At 51.8% G+C, this 21299-nt stretch overlaps 1 protein-coding gene across 4 annotated transcripts in view; it reads right to left on the bottom strand.

The window, feature by feature from the left end:
* SHISA6 (shisa family member 6) overlaps positions 1–10392 on the bottom strand; it is a 266393-nt gene extending 256001 nt beyond the window's left edge. For all 4 annotated transcript variants that reach the window (XM_036838421.1, XM_036838422.1, XM_036838423.1 and 1 more), the window contains exon 1: positions 9749–10392. In XM_036838421.1, coding sequence (XP_036694316.1) covers positions 9749–10392 — 644 coding nt within the window. The remainder of the gene's footprint in view (positions 1–9748) is intronic.
* Positions 10393–21299: the final 10907 nt, after the last annotated feature.

The raw sequence follows: 21299 nt of genomic DNA, 5'->3' as shown, positions 1-21299 counted from the left end.
ACACGCTCCTGCTTCTCCTCGCCCCAGCACGCCTTCTCAGGGATCCAATCCCTCCTCGCTGGAGCTGCAGGATGGAGGAAGAGGGAAGGGTTGCCTGTCTGGGTGTGAAGCATCCTTCCCAGAAGACGACATTTGGCTCAGGGAACTGCGACTCTGTCCAGAGGACAGATGTCCTAAGTAATGAGACTTTAATGCCGGAGCTAATGGGAACAGTACACGAGACCACATGCCAAAAAAGCGAGGAAGAACGAGAGCGCTTGTGAAGCCTGCAGAAAGCAGCGACTCGTCTCCCAAACACGAGGGAACAGGGCCAAGCTCGCAGCCGCCCAGAGCCCGGCTGGAACCCAGCCTGCACAGGTCCCGAGATGGGGACAGCGGCTCTGGACAAGGGTTCTCCCGCCCCTCTGACCGGGGTGGGGCTGAAAACAATGCTCAGGACCTCCACGTTCCCACACCCGCCTTGATCTGACGGTCAGGGACCCCTGCACTGGAGCTGCAGACCCCGGGGCGTGAGCCCCGCCAGGGACCACCACCGTGGCCGTGACCACCACCACCACCAGCCGCAACAGCTGGAGCTGGAGAGCAAAACCCAGGGCTCCTTCCCTTTCACAGGCTTTTCAAGACAGAGGGCTTGAGGGCCCGAGAAGCAGAGAAACGCGGGGAAAGATTGAGGAATGAGGAAGCAAGGCGTGGAGAATTCAGGCCAGCCGGCAAAGAGCAGAGAAGCAGGAGTGAGCTGGCCGGAATCCCGGGTCTCGCACGCACTGGGCTTGAGGTTATAAACGGGGCGGGGGGGGGGGGCTGTGATAAATGGGGCTGTTGTGAGCCATCCGTCTCTCCATAATTAAAACTGGGCATGGCCCGAGGTCCATCCTCTCACTCCCAAATCCCTTCTTTTCTCTAGTGCCCCATTACTCTCAGGAGCCAGGACTCCTGCAGAATTGCCCTGGGGTCCTTGCAATACTCTAAAGGTTTGCCGGGGTGGGGGGGGGGTGGGGGTGGAGTTGTTTTAAGGGTTTTTTTCAATTAAAACCCATGTGGTTTTGTTCGTTTGTTTTTATTCTTTATGTCTTCTTTGTATTGTCTTCACAGACCTCCACCAACATAATCCATTCTTGAAGAGGAGCCCTTTCACTGCCCTGGGCGCCTGCGTGCCCTGCGTGCAACGCAAGTGAGGCCACCAGCCCGGCACTGAGGTACCCTGGTCCGTAGGTCACCCACCCGCCAATCCCTTCCAGCGATAACTCGTCCCAGGGCACGAGCGTGTGGGTCTTTGCTTTCTCAAGTAGTCTGAGTATCACTGACCCGTTTATATTCAGGAAGGTGAGAGCCAACTGCCTTGTTGGCCCCCAAAGGAGATAGAGGACTAGCTGTGTGACCCCGGGCAAGTTACTAAGCCTCTCTGAGTTGATTCTGTCATCTGTTAAATGGCCACCAGACCCAGGGTGGTGGAAGGATGCAGTGGGATAATGCAGGATGCCGGGTTCAGAGGGACCCCGGAGAAGGGGGGCTCTTCTGAGTGTTTCCCGGTTCCCCGCCCTGCTTCACCCATGTGACCTTGAGTCCTCATCTGAGATCTCAGGTCTTCAACACCAGCTTCCTGGAGTGATGGGTGACGGGGTCCTGTAAGCTCCTAGGAGACTGAGTTCCCCCCTTCCTGACGCCTGAGCAGAGGAGGGGGGCGCCCAGGCGCAGAGCAGGACTCCTCCCAGAGTGCTCGAGAGTGACTGTTAGGGGGCGGGCAGGGTCAGAGGCTCGGCCCCAGCCCCTCACCACCCACTAACTCTTACTGAGAAGAAGGAATCCCGCCCCAGCTACAGAAGCACAGCTGCTGCTTCCCCAGCACCAAAGTGGAATAAGAATTGGCCACAGGGCTTCCCTGGTGGCGCAGTGGTTGAGAATCTGCCTGCTAATGCAGGGGACACGGGTTCGAGCCCTGGTCTGGGAAGATCCCACATGCCGCGGGGCAACTAGGCCCGTGCGCCACAACTACTGAGCCTGCGCGTCTGGAGCCTGTGCTCCGCAACAAGAGAGGCCGCGATAGTGAGAGGCCCGTGCACCGCGATGAAGAGTGGCCCCCACTTGCCGCAACTGGAGAGAGCCCTAGCAAAGAAACGAAGACCCAACACAGCCAAAAGTAAATAAATAAATAAATAAATAATAAAAATAAAGGAATTCCTTTAAAGAAAACTAGTGAATTAAAAAAAAAAAAAAAAAGAATTGGCCACAACTGCTGCAGCTGGTGGCCCCTTGTCACCCGCCCTTAAACTCGGCCTGCCCCACCCTCACTCCATGTCTGTGATCAACCTCGTGGAATGAACACACTTTGGGGGGGGTCTGGGGAGGCGCAGGAAACGCACATTAGGACACTAGCGGCAACGCTCACCGGAAACCCCATCTTCCTGTGCTTGTAAACGCTTCTGCCTCGTCGATGGCTCTCTGGCCCAAGTGGTGACCTCGTCTGGATGCCAAATTGCAGAGGGGCTGGCATTCAGTGGAGAGGAGGGAGGGCAGGGCACAGCCGGCACCTGGTTCTGACCCCAAGCCTGGCCGCACGCATCCCAGAGAAATCGGGTCCCTTTACCCTCAGAATCAAATTAAGAATCCAAGTTGCATTCCTCATGCAGAAATGCGGGACCATTTTCTAACCCTTTCTGGGCAGTTATTTGAGCCATTTTCTGCATATTGAACCCCTTTCTCTTCCCCCCTCTCCCAGCTCCTCCGCTGTCTGCCCAGACACATTGAGAGAGCATGAAGCTGATTTTCTTAAGGTCGGTAATTATCTTTCAGTGAGGGGAGGGACTCCTTCCTAGTGGTCCTCACGAGCACGGGGCTCTGATGCCGGGCTGCCATTCAATACTGGGACGCCTCCTCTGGGCACCTGCCTTTGGAGGCAGCTGACACAGCCCCTGGGCCAGCAGGTCTCCTTACTGGAGGCACCCTTCATTTCTGATCAATAACCAGCCAAGCACCTATTTCATCCATCGGCCTCAGCCCCATGACATCGCTGCTTACAAAAATCACATCTACCCTAGGAGGATAAAAATATGCTACCATCATGAAAAGTCAAAACAGCATGCATGGGCTCTGAAAGCACTTCCAAGAGAGGAACCGTGGCAATATCTCCCAGAGAAGAATCAGCGTGTGGCCTCCCAAAGTGACTGCTTAGAAAGATGACACATTAGGATAGTTATGTCCTGGTTCTTTCCAAGGAGGACGTGGGCACAATGCAGGCAAAAGCCCCGAACTGCATGCCACAGACGTTAATTTCTCATAATGATGGGACCCAAATGTCCAGCTTCATTAGCCATCCTCCCCAAAGCTTCTCTGAAGCCCTCACCTTGTATTCACCCTGGCCCTGCGGTCTCTCGGCCCAGAGCTGAGAAAGGGCAGGATGGGCACCAGTCAATGTACGTCTGCGGGTCACAGAGCTGTCTTATACGTAGGGAGCCATCCTGGAGGACAAACCTGAAATCACTCCCTCTCAGGACCACGGGATGCCTGAGGGGGCTCTGGTCTCTGGTCGGCTGGACCAGGTCGGACCTGGTTGGTTTCAGCATCCCCACCCATCTCTGGGACAGACAGAAAGCATTCACAGCCCGTATTTTTCATTACAGGTTTCTGCCCATAGTTTTATCCAGTGACCCATTGCTCTGGTTCACAAGTTTTTGGCTCGCGCTATATTTTCCTTCTTCAAATGAGCTGCATTACTCAAATCTTATTAAAGGATAATAATAATAAACTTAGATCAGGGTATTGCCCTTTCCAAAGGAATTCAGAGAAACTGCCAAGGACCAGGGAAGATGAACAGAAATCATTTTAGTGGATGGAAAAATTGAATGAGAAAGGGCTGAAAAAAATGTAGGGAAGCAAGAGAAGGGAGAAGGCTGTCACTCACATGTCTAAATATCTGAAAGTTATTTGTACGTAAAGTAAAATAGAATAGATTTCCACTGGGCAAGAAGACGAGGCTGTGGCCCAGGATACCGGCACCCTGGCTTCTATAGTTGCAGATCACTCACCCCCTCCCTGAGGACCCTTGGCATTGTCATCTGGCCTCCCTGCGCTTCAGCTGCCTGGCTTACAAAATTAGAGAGTTAAGTTAAATGACTTGCCCACAATAAAAATTGTATGGTTCTGTAATGGATGACTAAATAATAGAAAGCACTACTCTGCCTTTTCAGAACATTTTGGTTTTACTTCTAGAGATCAAAAAAAAAAAAAAAAAAAAGACGAGGTTAGCAATCTGTCCTGAATGGGTGTAAAATAAGCCTGCTCAAGCCCAGGGGTCTGAGACCCTCTGAAGGGCTGCGGCTGCTGGTAAACCCTCCCGCCAAGCCCTCTTCCCCGTCTGCAACATCCAAGAACGAAGATGCTGGAAGTGGGGGGTCATAAATGTGACTCAGGGAAAAATAACAGGTAGGAGTTTCCTAAGGTAGAGAAAAGAGGGGAAAAAAATCACAGCAGACACTATTTTTAAAATGAACTTAACCTAGGCCCTCATACAGTCCGTCAGAGCTCCCTCCCCTGCCACCAATCTGAGATGGTCTATACACAAGGAAGTTCAAACCACAATACTGTGGCTCCACGGGATATATACTGTCAAGGGATGTACTGAGAATTGTAAGACAACATGCACTTGAATTCACCCTAATTTCAAACATAAACTGTGCAGGACTTTGGTGGGGGGGGGGGTGGCAGAGAAGGCCAGTGGTGACACCCAGCAGCCAGGGGCTGGGTGCTACTTCTAACATGCAGTGGGGACTCTGGCTGACTACGGCGAGAAGGCAGAGAGTGAAGATCTCAGGGCCATCCTGGCAGGCCCTGGAAAACCCGGCAGGGCAGCTGCGGGGATGAAGCTTCTTTCTGCGTAGTTCCCTTCTCTTCTGGATCCCAGGGCGTGTGTCTGTCTGGGATCACCTCTTTCGGTCAGCTCACTTTTTCAGCTCTCAATCACTACTTCCTGCACAACTGATCTGAAATCGACTGCACGCTCACTTGATCTCTCATTAAAACAGGTTGGAAACAGTGCGCTGGACTTTTTCTCCTCCTGTGTTGTGGCAGCCGAGAGAACTGTGGGTCAAGTCTTAGTAACTCAGCAGCAGATTCCTCCGAATGAATGTGCTCTGGGCATGGGACAGGGTTGTGGGCAGGGAAAAGGGACCAATGTGCATGCCTTCTGGGGCTGGGGTGAGGTGGGAGAGGCCAGGAAGACAGCAAGCAACGTTCCAGGGAGGAGTGTCCAAGGGCAGGGCTTTTTGCATGGCTGACCTGCTCAATGGAGAATGAACTCTGCTTTGCCTCGTGGGTCAAAGGTAACATACACTCGACAGGCTTACATTTTATAATTTGAAATGTTCCTTGCCCACAGCGGGTGGGCAGGGCTCATCTGTTGAATGAATACGTATGCACGTAGCTGCAGGGGTCAGGAGGAAACCAAGCACAGATCTGCACAATGCCACCCACCTCTCTCACCTGATTACCTTCCTCCCTTTACTATTTTTGTTTCTTTCTGTCTTCCTGGTATCCTTCCCCGAACCCCTCCCTCCATAAGCCTTCTTAAATTCTTCCACAATTTCACTGCTTTCCCTTCACGCATTTTTTTTTTTTTTTACTCAAAGAAAATGGAAAACATGCAAGGCTAAGACCTTCAGCCCAAGGCAAGATGCTTTCTTTTTCTTTCCCAACAACTGCTATCTTTGAAGTTAAAAAAAAGAAAAAAAACAAGTTGACTCTCAGTTTAGATCAATTCATTATAGTGAGCCCACCGTGCTTCAAAAAATGGAGTGTTTGGCGTGATTTGACAATTCATTGCCTAGGAACCTAGGAAGAGAACTCACTAAATCAGCCGGCAGAGTGGTCCCGCTACTGCAATTATGTGGTCTGTGAGGACAAAACAGAGCTCTTTGGGTTTGTAATTAATTTCTGGAGGAAGAAAAGGTAGGACACAGTGTTCCCTTGATGTTTCTAGAAATAAGCAGAGGAACCCGAAGATGAAGGCCCCTTTGGATAGCTACCAGGGTCACCTCCTAATATGCTTCCTTTTCCCTCATAACAGGTTTTTCGTTCCTCAGCCCTGAGTACTTCTCCACACCCATCCCCACCTTAAACTCCTCCATCCCTTCATCCCTGTGCAGGCGGTGGGAGGACCGCAGGCACCTCTGGCCTCACCAACTGCACCTATGGCATCCTTGTAGCTTCCTGACCTATCTGTTAATTAGCCTTCTTTTTAACAAGCAACACAGTTCCTCCCTCAGAATGATTCTCATCTCCAAGACTCTAATGAACGAACACAGGGTGAGGAGGAAGGAACGGGCTGGAATGTGGGACGGCTGGTTTGGAACCGAATGTCAACAGGCAGCCCGCCTCTGAGGCCCGTGTCCTGGGCAGAGCCCCTGCCCTTGGAGGCCATGGCAGCCCCTCACTGAAGAGACAGCCCCAGGGAAGCATCGCAGAAGCCACTCGTGAAACACTGAGATGGGCGGACGCCTGCGGGCCGGCAGCTTCAGCCTCAGCCCGGGCAGGTGGAAAGAAGGGCTAGGTGAGGCCGAGATCCTGGTGGGAAATGGGGTTCTGGGTGGGAAAGGTGGGCACCTGATGTCCAGGGCTCTCCAGATCCAGAACTCGGCTGCGCCTTTGGTCCCTGCGGCCACCTCTTTCCCCTCCCTGAGGTCCAGCTGGGAGTCTGTGCTCACGTGCTCTGGTGTGAGAGGCGATGGTTGCCCCAGAGACACGGGGGGGGGGGGGGGGGGGGGGGGGGGGGGGGGGACTTCTCACACAGATGGCAAGGTCTAATCACTTCTGGAAAAGACTAAATCTTCCTCCCTGCGGGGGCTGGAGAGGGAAGAAGAAGGCCCGCCCTAAGGGGGGCAGAGGAGGCAGATGGCTGGTCCTAAGGCAACATCTTCCTTTTCACCCTTCTAACACTCCCACAAACATCCCTCCCGCTCAACCCGCTTGCCCAACCACCATCTTCACAGAGGCTCACACGCCGGAATCGGTAAAATACTCTTTGCCTTTCCAGAAAGGAAATGCCTTTGCTGAACTATTTCAAGGAGTACGGAACCCAGCACATATCCCACCTCTTCTGTGGACCTCTGAAGAGTATACATTCCTCCTCCTTCACTTTCCCCAGGGAGGACCCATTATGGTGTGAATATTTATCTCTTTCTCCATCGTTCTCTCCTTTTCCCTACCCCAGGTCCCCAACAAGGCAATCTGCACCCCAAACTCCCTGAAACAGCAAGCGACGACCTCTGAGGCCTGAGCAAAGTGGGAGCGTGGTGGTACCACTCATGCACGCCCGGGAGTCGGTGGGCAGCTCCTGCAAATGTGCACACTCACCCCGACACGCCTGGGAAGGGAGAGGTTGGGGTGGGACGCCTGAGTTATCCAGAATGGAAAAACGTTCCCCTGACCTGCCCAAGGTCATTCAGGGAGTGTCCTAGATGCACCGCTCGTGCTCTGTCCTCTCTCCCACCCCCCTCCCAAACACGGAGACAGGCTCTGTCCCCTGCCTAACAAGCATCAACATGATGGCTTCCCAAGCACTGAACAGGCGAGACTGCAGCTGCTGGAAGAGGTGCTGTGAACTGAATAAAATCAGGAGGTGAATTTGAGAGAGAAACAGCCCACATTTACATAATGGTCTGAGGGCTGAAATGCATCGCCCTTCCCATGGCTACCTCTCTTTCCCAACCTCGGAGAGAAACTGCCCCCACGGCATCACCATTGAGCCGCACACCTATACACACACACACTAGTCGCCCTAGTTTGGAGTGGGTTGGGGAGTCAGCATGGTGGGGGGACAGTGACATCTCCAAGGTCAAAGCCCACAGAACGCAGGCCAATGCCAGCATCCAAAGGCCATCAGCATCCTCCCAGGTGATGATGAATAAATTCAGTAGGAGGTGGAGGGCAGGGCAGGGGGCAGGTCTCCCCAAGGGTGCAGAGAAGAACGTCTCGGGGAAGAGAGAAACCCAAAGAAAACTTCGTGGGAATCCACTGGCAGGAGGTCCCGGCCAGAATGGAAAGTGTGATGAGAGGCCAGAAGCATAGAAGAAGGGGAAGGTGAACAACCGAGGGGACCAGAGGCAGAGGCAGAGGCATAAGAACCAGGCACATCTGCTTCAGGAAGGGGAGCCAAGAGAGAGAATTCTTTGCCAGACAAAACCCAAAGGAGGGAGAGTCTTGTCCTGATTTTGCTCTCTCCATCCCACCGACCCTCTGCTTTTAAGAGCCAGCACTGACCACAAACCATGTGCCACGATTCCTCCATCATTTTCCAGGACCAACCAGCCACAGACTTACTCCCTGAGAGATAAGATGGGGGTGGGATGAAGGCAGTGGTACTTCAGGGTTAACGAGTGAGGCTGATAAACCCATCTCCTCTCAGAAGCACCCAATTCCAACACCCGAGTTTGTCAACATGAAAGTACCCACACCTTGTGGATTTGACTCAAAATCCGCCAGAGTATCATCTTTTCTCAACACCCACAGTATCCAGGGGGGAAAGAAATCACGCCCAGAAATTTCTATCTGCCTTTCTCTTCATCAAGGTACAGGTGACTAATGTCCGCAGCAGCGGGGCAAGGTTTTCAGGCCCAAAGGGTAAGAGGCAGAGTGCAGAGATGACCTAAAGCTGTACGGCTCCGGGTGCGGGCCCGCCGGGCAAACTCAGAGAAACCGGTCTGGGCAGTGTGGGGTGGTCCCAATTACTAGGGCAGTGCCCACACCATGTGCCAGAGATGGAGGCATGTCCCGGGGCAGGGTTTGTTCCTTGAAAGACTGTTGAACCACCTCCAGCCGTTCATCAGCACGAGGGCACTGGAAGCAGGGCTGAGTTTGCACCCCCTGGGCGCATCATTAACAGAGTTGTAAAGAGAGGCTGGTTTCCCGTTCCCAAGGGGCGCTCGGGGAGCTAGAGGGCGGGGTGGGAGGGAGGCAGTCAGGGTGGAACCCTGCACAACCGTATTTCAAGCTCTTGGCGTTAAGTTTCGGTGGGAGGCAGCCCCCACTGCCTCCCTATGGAAACAGTGAAAGATACCCACCGGGTTGAACACAGCAAGAAGTGTTAACTCAGAGAGTTCTGCCCACAGGGTTTAAAAGAACAAGTCCTCCAGTCTCAGCAGGAAGGCAAAGCATCCCACTCGGCAGGATGTGATGAATAGACACCATATGCCCTTGGTCAAGATGGAATGGTTAGATCTGCATTCCTTCTCACCCCAGGAGGCTTCTTTTCCGTATCACCCGCATCTCCAACACACGGGAATACTCAGTTCACACTCTTTTCAGTAAGGTTCCAACATCGTTCAATCTCCTACATCCAAGATGACGCTCTGGTTTGCCTCAGAAAACCGAATGCAGTAAGAGCCTGCACCGAGGCGCCCACCTGCCTTGAAAACTGCACCCTGGACCCCTACCCAGGGTTACGGAATGTGGACAATTCTTAGACGCAAACTCACGGACTCCACCACTCCCTACTTTGCCCTGTAAATCCCCCTACCAACCAAAGCATGCGTTCCCGGTTCTGAAGAAATGGAGAAAAGGGCACAGAAGGCTCCGATGTATTGCCTGTGAAAGAGGCAAGGGGTCCTCAGTTGACTTAAAAGAGTCGAGAGAGAGACAGAGACAGAGACACGGGGGGTGGGGGGGTGCGGACTGCCAAGAGCCAAGAGGACAGGGAAGCCTGGAAAGAGGGGTGAGGCCGCCGGGAGTCTGGGGGCAGGCCCCGGGCGGCCGCGCTCACCTGTGGATGTTCATCTCCCGAGGAGGGCGGTGGGCCTTGTCGTACGAGACCTTGGCGAAGACGCCGGCCACGATGACGAAGGCGATCACCCCGCAGGTGATGTAGACGGTGAAGTTGGTCTTGTCCTTCTCCGGGTCGTACTTGTTCTCGGGCCCCGGCGACACCACCTTGGTGCTGGGCGTCTGCACCCACACCGGACTCTGGTAGTTGGTGCACTGGCGCTGGTCCAGCTTCTCGTGGCGCTTCTTGCAGCAGAAGCGGTAGTAGCAGGTGCCGCAGCAATACAGGTAGCCGCTCTCGCTGTTGTTGCACTCGAACTCCTTGTCGTACTGGCCGCTCACGTCGTAGTAGCCCCAGCACGTCTCGTAGGTGACGGGCGCGCTGGCCGCCGCCGCCACCGCCGCCGCGGGCTGCCCCCGCCGGCTCCCCGCCTCCGGGCCACCGGGCGCCCGGACGGTGCCGTTCAGCTCGCGGCCGCCCCGGGCCAGGGCGCCCCCGGGCCGCCGGCCCCCGACGGCCGCGGCGCCGGCGCTCAGGGTCCGGTTGGCGGCGCGGCCGCGGGCGCCCCAGGCGCCGGGCAGCAGGTCCAGGGGCTGGAGCGAGAGCAGCGGCAGCAGCAGCAGCAGGAGGCGCCGCAGCGCCATGGCGGGGCCGGGCGGGAGGGCGCGGGGAGGCTTCCGCGGCAGGCCGCTCCCCGTGCCGGCCGGGCTCCGAGGGGGCCGCGCGGGCCGGGCTGGCGGCGCGGGGCGGTCAGCGGCGCCGGAGCGATGGCGCCATCGAGGCGCGGGCGGCGGCGGCGGCGGCGCGCGGTGCGCACGGACCAGCCCGGCGCGTGCGGCCGGGACTCAAGCTGCGCGCCGGCTCCGCGCTCCCCCCGCGGGCTCGGCGCGCCTCCCGGGCAGCCCCATCCCCCGCCGGCGGCGGCGGCGGCCCCGCGCGCGGCTCGGCTCAGGCGGGACTCGAAGCGCGGCTCCCGGCGGCGGCTGCGGCGTGCTCCCGTCCGGGCGGGTCCTGCGGGACAAGACGGGGAGCTGGTCACGGGGTGGGGCGACCGGGAGGCGGGCGGCGGGAGGGGAGGGAGCGCGCAGCCCTCGAGGAGCGAGGCTGGGGCCGGGAGGGGCGCGGAGCCCGCTCCCGAGACGGGGCCCCGAGGCCCCGGGCGCACGGGCCGCCCGCTCCCCGGCCGCCAGCCCCGCGGCGCGCCCGCGCCGCCGCCTCCGGCGGCTCCCCGGGACGGAGCGGGCGGCGCCTGCGGTCGGGCGGCGAGCGGGGGAGCGCGCGGTGCCCGACCTCACTCACTCACCATGCCCGGCTGCGACTGCAGAGGCGGCGGCCGGAGCGAGCGGCCGAGCCGGGAGCCGCCTGCACGAGTGCCGGAGAGTGTGCGAGAGGAGCGAGGGAGACACCCGCACACGCGGGAGCGCCGCGCGGGGAGGGGACGGCCGGGGCCGGCGGGGGCGGCGGGGGAGGGGAGGCGAGCGGAGAGGGGCGCCGCTCACCGCCGCCCACGTCTCCACGCCCGGGCGCCCGGGGGAGGGGGGGCTCCTCTTCGCCGCTCCCCGCTCGCGGCGCCCGCAGCCCGCGTCACCAAAGCCCAGGACACCGGTTCATCAACGCGGCGAACAGGGGCCCGGGAGCCGGCCCTTGGCGGGCCCAGGCCCCCCTGCCCGGGCCCGGTCCAGCCCTCGCGGCCGCTCCCGCCCCACCCCAGTCCGTGCGTGCGCGGCCCGAGCGGGAGTTGGGGTGTCTGCGAGCCTTTGCCTCTCCCTAGTGGCGACGCTCGCAGCGGAGGGAAGCGGTCAGGCCCATTGCTACAGGTTCCTAAACTGAGACCAGGGGTCGAGTGGCTCCTCTGAAGTTACTGGGCTACCAGCGAGCAGGGCCTACGCGCTCCCCGCCTTGGACACTCTGCCGCGCCCCCAGCACACAGGCAGCCCCAGCGCGGGAGAGCACCTCGTCTCCTCTTTCCGGGGACTTTCCCCAGAGCGTTCGGGAGGAGTTACGAAAGGTCTCCTAGCCTCGGAGCCTCAGCTCTGAAATTCCTCCGCTTTAGCTGATGGCGGCGGGGGCGGGGTGGGGAGGGGGAAAGGGGGCGTTCCTGCGTGCTTACTGCTTGGGTCTGGGAAAGGAGGCCTGAGTCTAACTTTCAAAGCCATGAGGCCACCCAAGGGGGAGTTACAATCCTCATCTTTGACCTGAGGGGGTGGAGTTGGGGCAGGAAAATGAGAACAAAAAGCGACGTCCGAAATTCTGCCAACAGTCCTGGCCCTTTGAGCAAGTGCCCAGGTACTTCGGTTGAAGGCAGGGGACAGTTCATCAGTGTGTGGGCAGTAGAGATTGTCCCCAAAGCTGTCCATTCAGTCTCACGTGTGACCCAAATCAAGGATCCCCCATGCAGGAGAGGCGGAACGCCTCTTTTCAGAATCCGGAATGGATCCGCTGGAGCTGAAACCCAGATTCCAAGGCACCCGAGGGAGATCTGGATCCTAGGATGGGAGGTTCACAAACTCCCCTGGCAGCTCCCCACTTGCTTCTATCTCTCCATTTCCTCCCTCTTCCCCTGCACCCTCTCCCACTCCCCCAACTCTGTCTACTGAGCTGCCACCCTCTTCTTCATGATTCTGTTCAACAAGCATTTATTTTAATTAGTGCCTACTCTCCACCCAGCACTGTGCTAAGTGCTGAGATAAAAGCTGAATAAGACAGTCCCTTTCCTCAAGGAAGAGGAGCTTGTAAACCACTGGGGAGACAGACAACAAATGATGAACTTATCCGTGGTTATGTCCCATGACAAAGGTGGGCACAGAGTGCTCTGAGAGGCACCCAGATGACAGGCACCCAGCCTAGCCCGGGAGGGGAAAGGTGGGATCGAAGGCAGTTTTCTCAACGAGATAAGGAGCAGAATCTTGAAGTTAATACAGCAAACAAGAGGGGAAGGACACTCCCAGCAGAGGCAGCATCTTTAACAAAATCCAGAAGACAGGAGGGAGTGGGGTATGCGAGCTGGGGAGACAGCAGCTGAGCATAAACTTGGAGGGAGTCTTCCAAATAAAGCTGGCAGAAGGGGGCTGTATCCCCTGCCAAAGAACCTGAACTTATTCTGCAGTTGATGGAGAGCTATTGGTGGGTTTTACTCAAAGGGAAGTCAGTCAGATTTACACGTTCACTGGATCTCTAAGTCAACGGGAGTAAGGAACACACTGGATGGGAGAAGAGAGATATGGAAGGCTTTCTGATAATCCAGGTAAAAGAAGATGAAGGGGTGAAGTAGGTTTCTGGTAGTTGGTGGTCAAAGGGCAGGTTCAGGACAGCATTCGTGATGGTCATGTTGAAATGCCTTTTAGAGCTCCAAGTGGTGCAATTCAGCACAAGTGTTAAGCTCAGGAGAGCAGATAAAAGTATATATCATAACATACACATATACATTTGGGAATCATAAGAACATATTTTTTACCTTCAGACTACGTGCAATTTTAAAGCCAATCCCTTCCTTTTCTCTTCCCTGAGCTTTTACCTCCCCATCATTATTCCAAAATTGGGAGCTTCCTAGCAATGGGTAGAAACATGCCTTCTTCGCGTGGGACTCTTAACAGGATTTGATCGGTGGCACTAAGTAAGGGAAATTGCTTTGGTTCCTCAGACCACCCTCACAGATATGTTCTGAACCTCTGTGCTCATAGATGGTAGCAAAAAACAAACTCACAGAAAATAGTAGATCTCAGAATTGAACAGGATGTTAGGGGTTATCTATTCCAACTCTTATTGAATGCAAAACACTATACATCTTATTGACACTTTGCCCTTTGTAGTTGACCAGGCTGGTTGCCCACCAACATTCATTCCCCTCCTTTCTCCTAGTTTCAGTACCTGAATTGTTGACAGTATGGAAGCATCTTTCTGTTGTGGATGTGACTTATTAAAAAGTGCCAGAGAAGAATCATCTTTTTCAACACCTATACCAACTTCAGAGCCCTTGTAGGCTCAGGAGACAGTGACCCAATCCCTGGCTCTAGAAGACGGATCCCAACTGGGCTGAGCCAATCATAATAATCCCATTGCCCTTGCCAGATTAGTTAAGGATGGATATGTGATCCAGCTCTGGCCAATGCTAAGTGCGGGAACTGATGGGAGATTCTGGGGAAATTTTCCTTGCTCTACATTTTTAAGTGTTGTTTCCGTGGAGGTTATGACCATGGGGGGCTGAGGGGGTGGGGCAGGGGGGACAGAAGCCAGCCATTAGTCGAAATTGATATTCAGTTTGTTAGTTATCAGTGCTGCACAAGAAATATCTCTGCCCTTCCAGGCGGATTGTAGAATTGCAATTCCTGGCCCATTCGTGAGCAGGAGGGGAGAGTGACTTAGTACTACTGGTCAAAAATCCTGAGCAAAAATGGTGCATGTCATTTCTGAACCAGAGCATCCAGTTGCCGCTTTAAGACATGGTAGAGCTCTCGTTTTCTCCTGGCATGGTGATCAGCAATGCTCCAGGTGGGAGTGGCTTTGTCAGCCTGGAAGTGACGTCAGTGAGGAGGCCCCACCATGGACAGGTAGCCTGAGTAAAACTACACTCTTCTTAAAGCCACTGGAATTGGGTCTATTATTGCAGCGTATCTTAACCCGTCCTGACTGATACACTGAGGATGACAGAGGGAACATCATGGTGCCATTCAGGGAACTTTGCCCAAGGCTTTCACAACTCCGATCTTCCAATAATGTAAGATAATTAAGTTTCTTATGTCAAAGCGTCTTTGAATCCAGAGCTTTTCTTACGTGCAGCCAAAGGCATCCTATGGATATAGCAGTGTTTTCTGTCTCCATTCTGACTTAGGGTTTCCACCTAGCTATGGTAGACAAATGATGACCACTCCTTTTCACAAGAGGTGGCGTCTGTTTGTCTCCCCTTTGAGGCTAGGCCAGCCTTTTGACTTGCTTTGCCTGATGGCATGTGGCAGAAATGATGCTCAGCCAGTCTGAGTCTAGCCATTAAGAGGCCTGGCGCCGTCTTCCTTGGCATTCTTGAGATCGAGCTGCCATATAAGGGGCGTGGGCTGCCTGTTATACTCAGTGATGAGGAGTGAGACCACCACGACATGGAGAGAGACCCTGGGAGACGAGATGCCACCTTTGGCATTTGATTCCCAATTGAGCTCCCAGAGGAACGCAGCAAAGGATGGGACCCAAGTGAGGCCACAAGAGGAATCATCCATCTCAGCCCCAGACAACCCACAGAATCATGAGAAGTGACAGATTGATGTTGTTGTAGGTGTTTGAAACCATTAAGTGTTGTGATGGTTTACTACAACACAACAGACAGCTAAGTCCATCCACAGATCACAGCACAGACGCTAAACAGAAATGTATTAGGTGCAACTTCCAGCCACTAGATGTCCGAAGCTATTTTTCATGAGCTGCTGTATGAATTTGCTAGGGCTGCCGTCACAAAGTACCACAAACCAGGTGGCTTGCAGAACAGAAAATGACTGTCTCGCAATTCTGGAAGCTGGAAGTCTGAAATCAAGGTGTTGGCAGGGTTGATTCCTTCTGAGTGCAGGATCTTTCCTAAGTGTCTCTCCTTGGCTTGTAGATGGCTGTCATTATGTACACGTGATGTTCTACTTTTATGCATGTTGGTCTCCACATTCCCCTCTTTTTATAAGGACACGAGTCATATTGGATTAGGGCCCACTCTAATCACTTCATTTTAATTTTATTACCTCTGTCTCCAAATAAGGTCACATTCTGAGGCCCTGGAGGTGAGGACTTTAGCATATGAATTTGGGGGGTGGGAGAGGGGAGGCACACTTCAACCCATACACCTACTGCATGGAAGGGTGATGTGCTCTGTACAAAACATGATGAAAACATGTGTGCAGATGAAGAAGAAAGGAAGAGAGGTCATGTTTGCCATCTTTTATTAAAGAATTGCAGTTTAGGTCACACTGGAAATGAGTACTCTTTTTTATACCCTTTTCAAGACTGAAGGCAATTGCTCGAGTGAAAGAAAAGAGATTCCAAATAGGCAGCACAGGAAAGGGACTGTCTTCCCCTGGCAGTTCCCACCTAGAGATGGAGTTAAGGAAGTTTGCATCCCATATAATTAGAACTCTAGAATTGTGGCATTACAGAATTTGCAAGAATTCATACCCTCTAGACACTTTCTTCTAAGCAGACCTCTGGTTGGCCAGACAAGTGAGGGCAAAAATGACCTCAAATTATCCCTGTGGCTAGCCTGGCCCAGGGTTAACTCACTTCTGCATTCATTTATTCATTCTTTATCATTTATTCTACCAATTAGCCCTTCAATAAATATTTAACGAGCACCCACTATGTGCTAGTCCAAAATACAAACAAATAAATTATGCTTTCTGACTTGCAATCTGGAATCCTACATAGGGCCTCATAGAAGTGCCTTCCCTCTACCACAAACCAGATGTGACCGACTAAATGTGTCCCCCCAGAATTCATATGTTGAAGCTCTAACACCATCCCCATGCCGTGTGAGGACACAGCAGGAAGACAGCTGTCTGCAACCCAAGGAGAGAGCCCTCACCAGACACCAACTCTGCTGGCACCTTGATTTGGATCTCCACTCTCCCGAACGGGGAGAAATAAATTCCTATTGTTTCAGCTGCCCAGTTTTCGGTATCTTGTCATGGCAGCTGGAGCGAGGACACCAGAGATCGAGAGGCAAAAATAAAAAGGTTTGAGAAGACTTCAGAAATGTTTTTCCCCCGAGCTGAGTGTCCAGCAGTTCCCTAGGACACAGACTCTTTTAGTTAGGTCGTGAGCTACACTACCAGGAGGATGCCTTAGCAGATTCAAAGCACCTCGGAGACATGCTGGAAACACAATTGAAGAGTCTAATGTGTGGGCCACATGTGAGCTCAACATCTTAACAGCTTCTTGAGAAACTCTCCTTAAGGGGCTGCTTTCCTACTGTGATCATCTAGGGCTATCAAATGTGGTTTTCTCCACGTTTGTTGTGACATTATTAGGAAAGACAGGTGAATATGCATGCACTTTTATACTTTTAAGCCCAAGACATAGAACCCTACTGTTAGAATTGGTCTAGCTATTGTGACTGTCTTAAGAATAAGGTCAGATTACAACACTAAATGATTGAGAGTTTGGGGCTTTCCCCCCTTTTAATGTATGTAAAGCTCTTCTGTATCCCCAAGCACGTATTGAGTCACAGAGTAGCTCATTTTAGTTGTGTGTTTCCTGGGTAAACTTGTACCAAACATTTTCAAAGGACACATTTAGCTGGATCTATGGAATGTGATTTATCTACATAGCATTGCATCCAGTCACTCCTTATGGTAGGACAGGCTGTAACAGTGTTCTCTGCTATGACGCCCTCCTCCTGTGCCCAGAGCAGACATCACTAATCAATTAACGAACCCTTTCCTGCTGAGACCAGGCATAGCCTCAGAAAGCCCTTCCACACACAAAGCTCCAAATAGCCAGCAGAGATTAACTATAGCTGGAATTAGTACGAGAAATAAATTCTATTTGCCTAACAGCTCAGTGAGAGGCGACAGTTGTAGAGGTTCAAGCATAGTTCTGTTACTTTATGTAGATGTGGTTTTAGAATTCTGTTCCAATTATACAGCTTTATTGCCCCAAACGGAAACATTTATGAAAGGAAGGGGGTGAGAGTGTGAGGGACACCAACGTCATTGGTCATTATGTGCTTTTTACTGAAAGACGTCACTGATTTACAGCTAGAAGAAATGCACACCAGGGTCAGCGCTTCCCGAGAAAAGTGATAATGAAGAGTTTGCCAAATGAATGCCAAAGATAATCATCATACAGCCTCTCCAGATATTCATGTGCAGATTCTGTGCATTGTTATTCCATTTTCTCTTCGGTTGCAATTTATTGATATTTTATTCCAAACCACCAGGGATTAACATACAAAACTATATTTCCCTATAAAACTAGGATCCCTGTTACGAGCGCATTAGACATAGATGGCATAGGGTTCATATCAACCTGTGTTCTGTGTCAGTACAAACTGTTTTTCATACTTCTGCGTCCTACCTTTAGATCATGCCTTTTGTGTCCATTGTGTCACATGGGTCACCTTGAATTCTGTTTCCAACTTCTGGGAAGTTAAATCTGCCATAGGCAGTAGTACCTTTAGTAGAATAGGTACATGTGATTAAAAACAACCCACTAAAAATGGTTGGTTTAGCTTTTTCCTTTAAAGGGAAAAAAAAAATTGAATTAACTAATTGGATCTAACCCACTGATCTAATCCAATTGACTGGGCACAAATTGGTCATTAAAACAGACAAATGAATAAACAGCAATTCTTGATTCTGTGTCAGGATGTAGACGCTCTCTGGATGGACCATCTGTTGGGTGAGTGCCAAGCTAAGGGTGAATCACTGAATAGACGGATGCCATCATTAAAATAACTGAGGTAACTGGGCTGAAAGGACCAATTTTGTTATTAACTCCCATCAATTTTCAAAATTACTAATTTGACCCTGGAATGACTTCTGTGGACAGAGGTCCATTCTGACATGCTCAGTCTTGATCAAGACATTGAATAACCCCATCTGCAGACATAACCAGTGTGCAGATAGGTCCTGCAGGAGCCAAGAAGCAATTAAAGGAGGGAGGGCTGGCCTGAAGATGCTTGGCGAAGGAATTTCTGGAGATAGTTGGCCAGAGAGCCTGAGAACTATTTCTTGACCTTGGCTTGAGGGTCTGATTTTCCAACTTATTTTTCAAGTCCTGGCTCAGCACCTGATGGTGCCTGTTCAATTTTACCCTCATATCCCAGCTCCCAGCCCCAACTCTATCTCCTAGAAGCCCAAGCTTGGGGAGTGGAGATGAACTCCTTCCAAATCTTTCTATCCGAGGAGTCACCAGGCGCTGAAGGACAAGGTCATGGTGGCACTGCTGTGGTGATAGAGATAGCTCCTGGGTTGTAGACAGATCAAAAGAGAGAAACCGGGGCCAGGGTTATCCTGAGACAGACAACATTGGAGTTGTGTTAAGGCCTTTCAGAACGGCCACAAGCTCAGTGAAATCACATGGGAGGAGTGAAGCCGAGGGTTCATTTAGAACCGGCCACTCGGTCCAGAGAGGTTACACCAGAGAAGGAGGTCAAGGCAGGGCAGTGAATTAAACCCAGCAGACCTGGAAGACCTCAGAGCAGGAAGGGTGATGAGTCAGGGTTCATCTAGCAGTTAGGAAGAAGGACGTCCATGAGAACCGACAGGAAGGGCAAGACATTGTCACTGGGTCTAATCACAGCGACGGGCGCCCTAGCCAAGAAGTGGCTTACAAGCTTTCAGCATGAGCAGCTATCGACTCCGAAGAATGGGCTTGCCGGGGCTTGCAGGGGGAAATAGCTAGAGATGAAACTGATGCGTGGGATAAATCCCACCAGGCCAAGGGTGACCACAGTCCGTGCCCACTTGGCCTCCGTGAGCCCGTTTAGGTAACCACACTCAATTTCCCGCATCACTTCCAACACAGCCCCTCTCCCAGCAACGGATTTCATAAATATGCACAACGTGCTGGTTGCACAATGTTCATGATTGAAAATATCTAATTGGCCATTATTTTTATTCCTTTTCATTTTACCCTGCTTCTTCTCCTTTCAGTTCAATAACTTCTCAGGTTTTTATTTTCCATCAATACGTTCCCATTTCTGCATATAACCCCCCAAGGTAATTTTTTAACACATTTAATGTCAGGATATGCCAGTCCCTCTGAGAGATAATACATTCCAGGAGAAGAAAGAATATTTGGCAAAGAACTTGGGAATTTGGTCTTGATTCTCATCTTCAAATTGCGTATTGTCCTATCTCAGAATTTCCTGGTTTTTCACTCTATCACCTTTATAGAGATTGCACAGTGTAGGACAGTGGTTCTCAACCTGGGGGTGATGGGGAACCTCTTGAAATTATAGCAAAATTGTGTGTGCCTGCGTGCATGCATGGTATTTTTAGGAGACATTTCATCAGACAATCAAATGAATTCAGACCCCAGAAGAAAAAACGAAAACATTACGAAAGGACGAAAACTCTAAGAACTAAGTTCAGAAGACCTAAATTCCAGTCCTTGGGTTCCTTTTTACTCGTTCGGTGACTAGTATGTGACCTCCTGGGGCACAGTTTCTTTTGCTGTAAAATAGAGAAGGTAATTCTGGCCTTTCATACAACACGGGATCAAATGAGACCACGGATGGTAAAGTATCGGAAACTCAGAAGTTCAATAAAAGCGTTCATTTTCCTCATGCTGCCAAATCTCTCAATTACGCAAAAACATAAGGGCTGGATCAAAAGTCAAACCAAACCAGTTCTGGCAGCGAGGAAAGTGCTGTTTTCAAAGCACACTCCTGTCCTCTAATGATATTTCAGTCTTACTGAATTCCTCACTAGCTTTGCGTATGGATGCATGGGGAACAGAAGTGTCGTGGCAGTTATCCAGTTTATTCAACCAATTATCTTGAGTATTTGAACTAATGTGATTATATATTCTTGCTACACTATTTCTTTCTGGACCCTACTCTCCCTTTTGGTGTATAAACACGCCTGAGGACACAGCCCTTGTGTGGACAGCTGCCCTTGAAGAACAACTCTTTTAAGAAGTTTCTGAAATTAGCTTTGTGTGGCAGTTGACTGTGGGATCAGCTCCAGCGACAGCCAGCTAGGAGTAAAGGATGAAAGGGTTCAACATTTTCCCTCCAACAGAGAAGGGCTTTGACCTAAGTGGGGCCCTGGACAATTTTGGAATCTGAGACCACAGTGATGCCAGCTGGCAAATTAAACAAGGAGCGAGATCGAAAGAGGCCGCAGTGAGGACCCGGAGGGACAAGGTGACACTTTATTACCAAGAGAGTAACACCTTTTAATTGGTGAACACAACCAATAAAGAGGTGGCAGCCCCATCTCGCTTCTGATTCGCTCACGCACAGAATGGGGTTTGAGACAACAAAATCCTTTCCTCGCTTCATTTAGAAGTTGTGATTTTGATTAGGAAACAAAAGGCCATGCAGGAGACAAAACGTGAAACAGAAGGAGGCTTCTGACTGATAAAGACTGAATTTATTAGAAAGTCCCCTGAAAGCCAGGCATAATGAAATGAAAATAACTTTATTAATTCAGCACTAAGAGGAAAATGTTAGTCAGGAAAAGAAATAACACACTTTGTAGGGTGCAGCAGGGGGGACACATGGGTTTACGAGGATTGTTTAATTTTGAATAATGCATATGTCAACTCCATGGATCCTTCCCCAAATTTGCTTCTTTCCTTCTATGGCTCAGTCATCCTATTCTGTCAACAAGCCTAGAACAAATAAATTGGAATGCTGAAAATATTGCTTTCACTTCCAAAGGAGACTACCTGAAATTATAGGCATTTAGAACAACATTAAATTTAAAAACCACAGCTTGCAACAGCCATAATTTTTTACAACGTAAGCATGGCTGTGAAGGTGATTGTGAAGCTTCTGGGCTGGGATGGCAATGGTAAGGGTTTTTCTTTTCAGTCTGGACCCACTTTCACATTGTAGTGGACGCTGATGGTT

This window comes from Balaenoptera musculus, chromosome 20 (genome assembly GCF_009873245.2).
Source record: "Balaenoptera musculus isolate JJ_BM4_2016_0621 chromosome 20, mBalMus1.pri.v3, whole genome shotgun sequence".
NCBI lineage: Eukaryota > Metazoa > Chordata > Mammalia > Artiodactyla > Balaenopteridae > Balaenoptera > Balaenoptera musculus.
The sequence above is the reverse complement of the archived record's forward strand: the minus strand, read 5'-3'. Positions and strand labels throughout refer to the sequence as shown.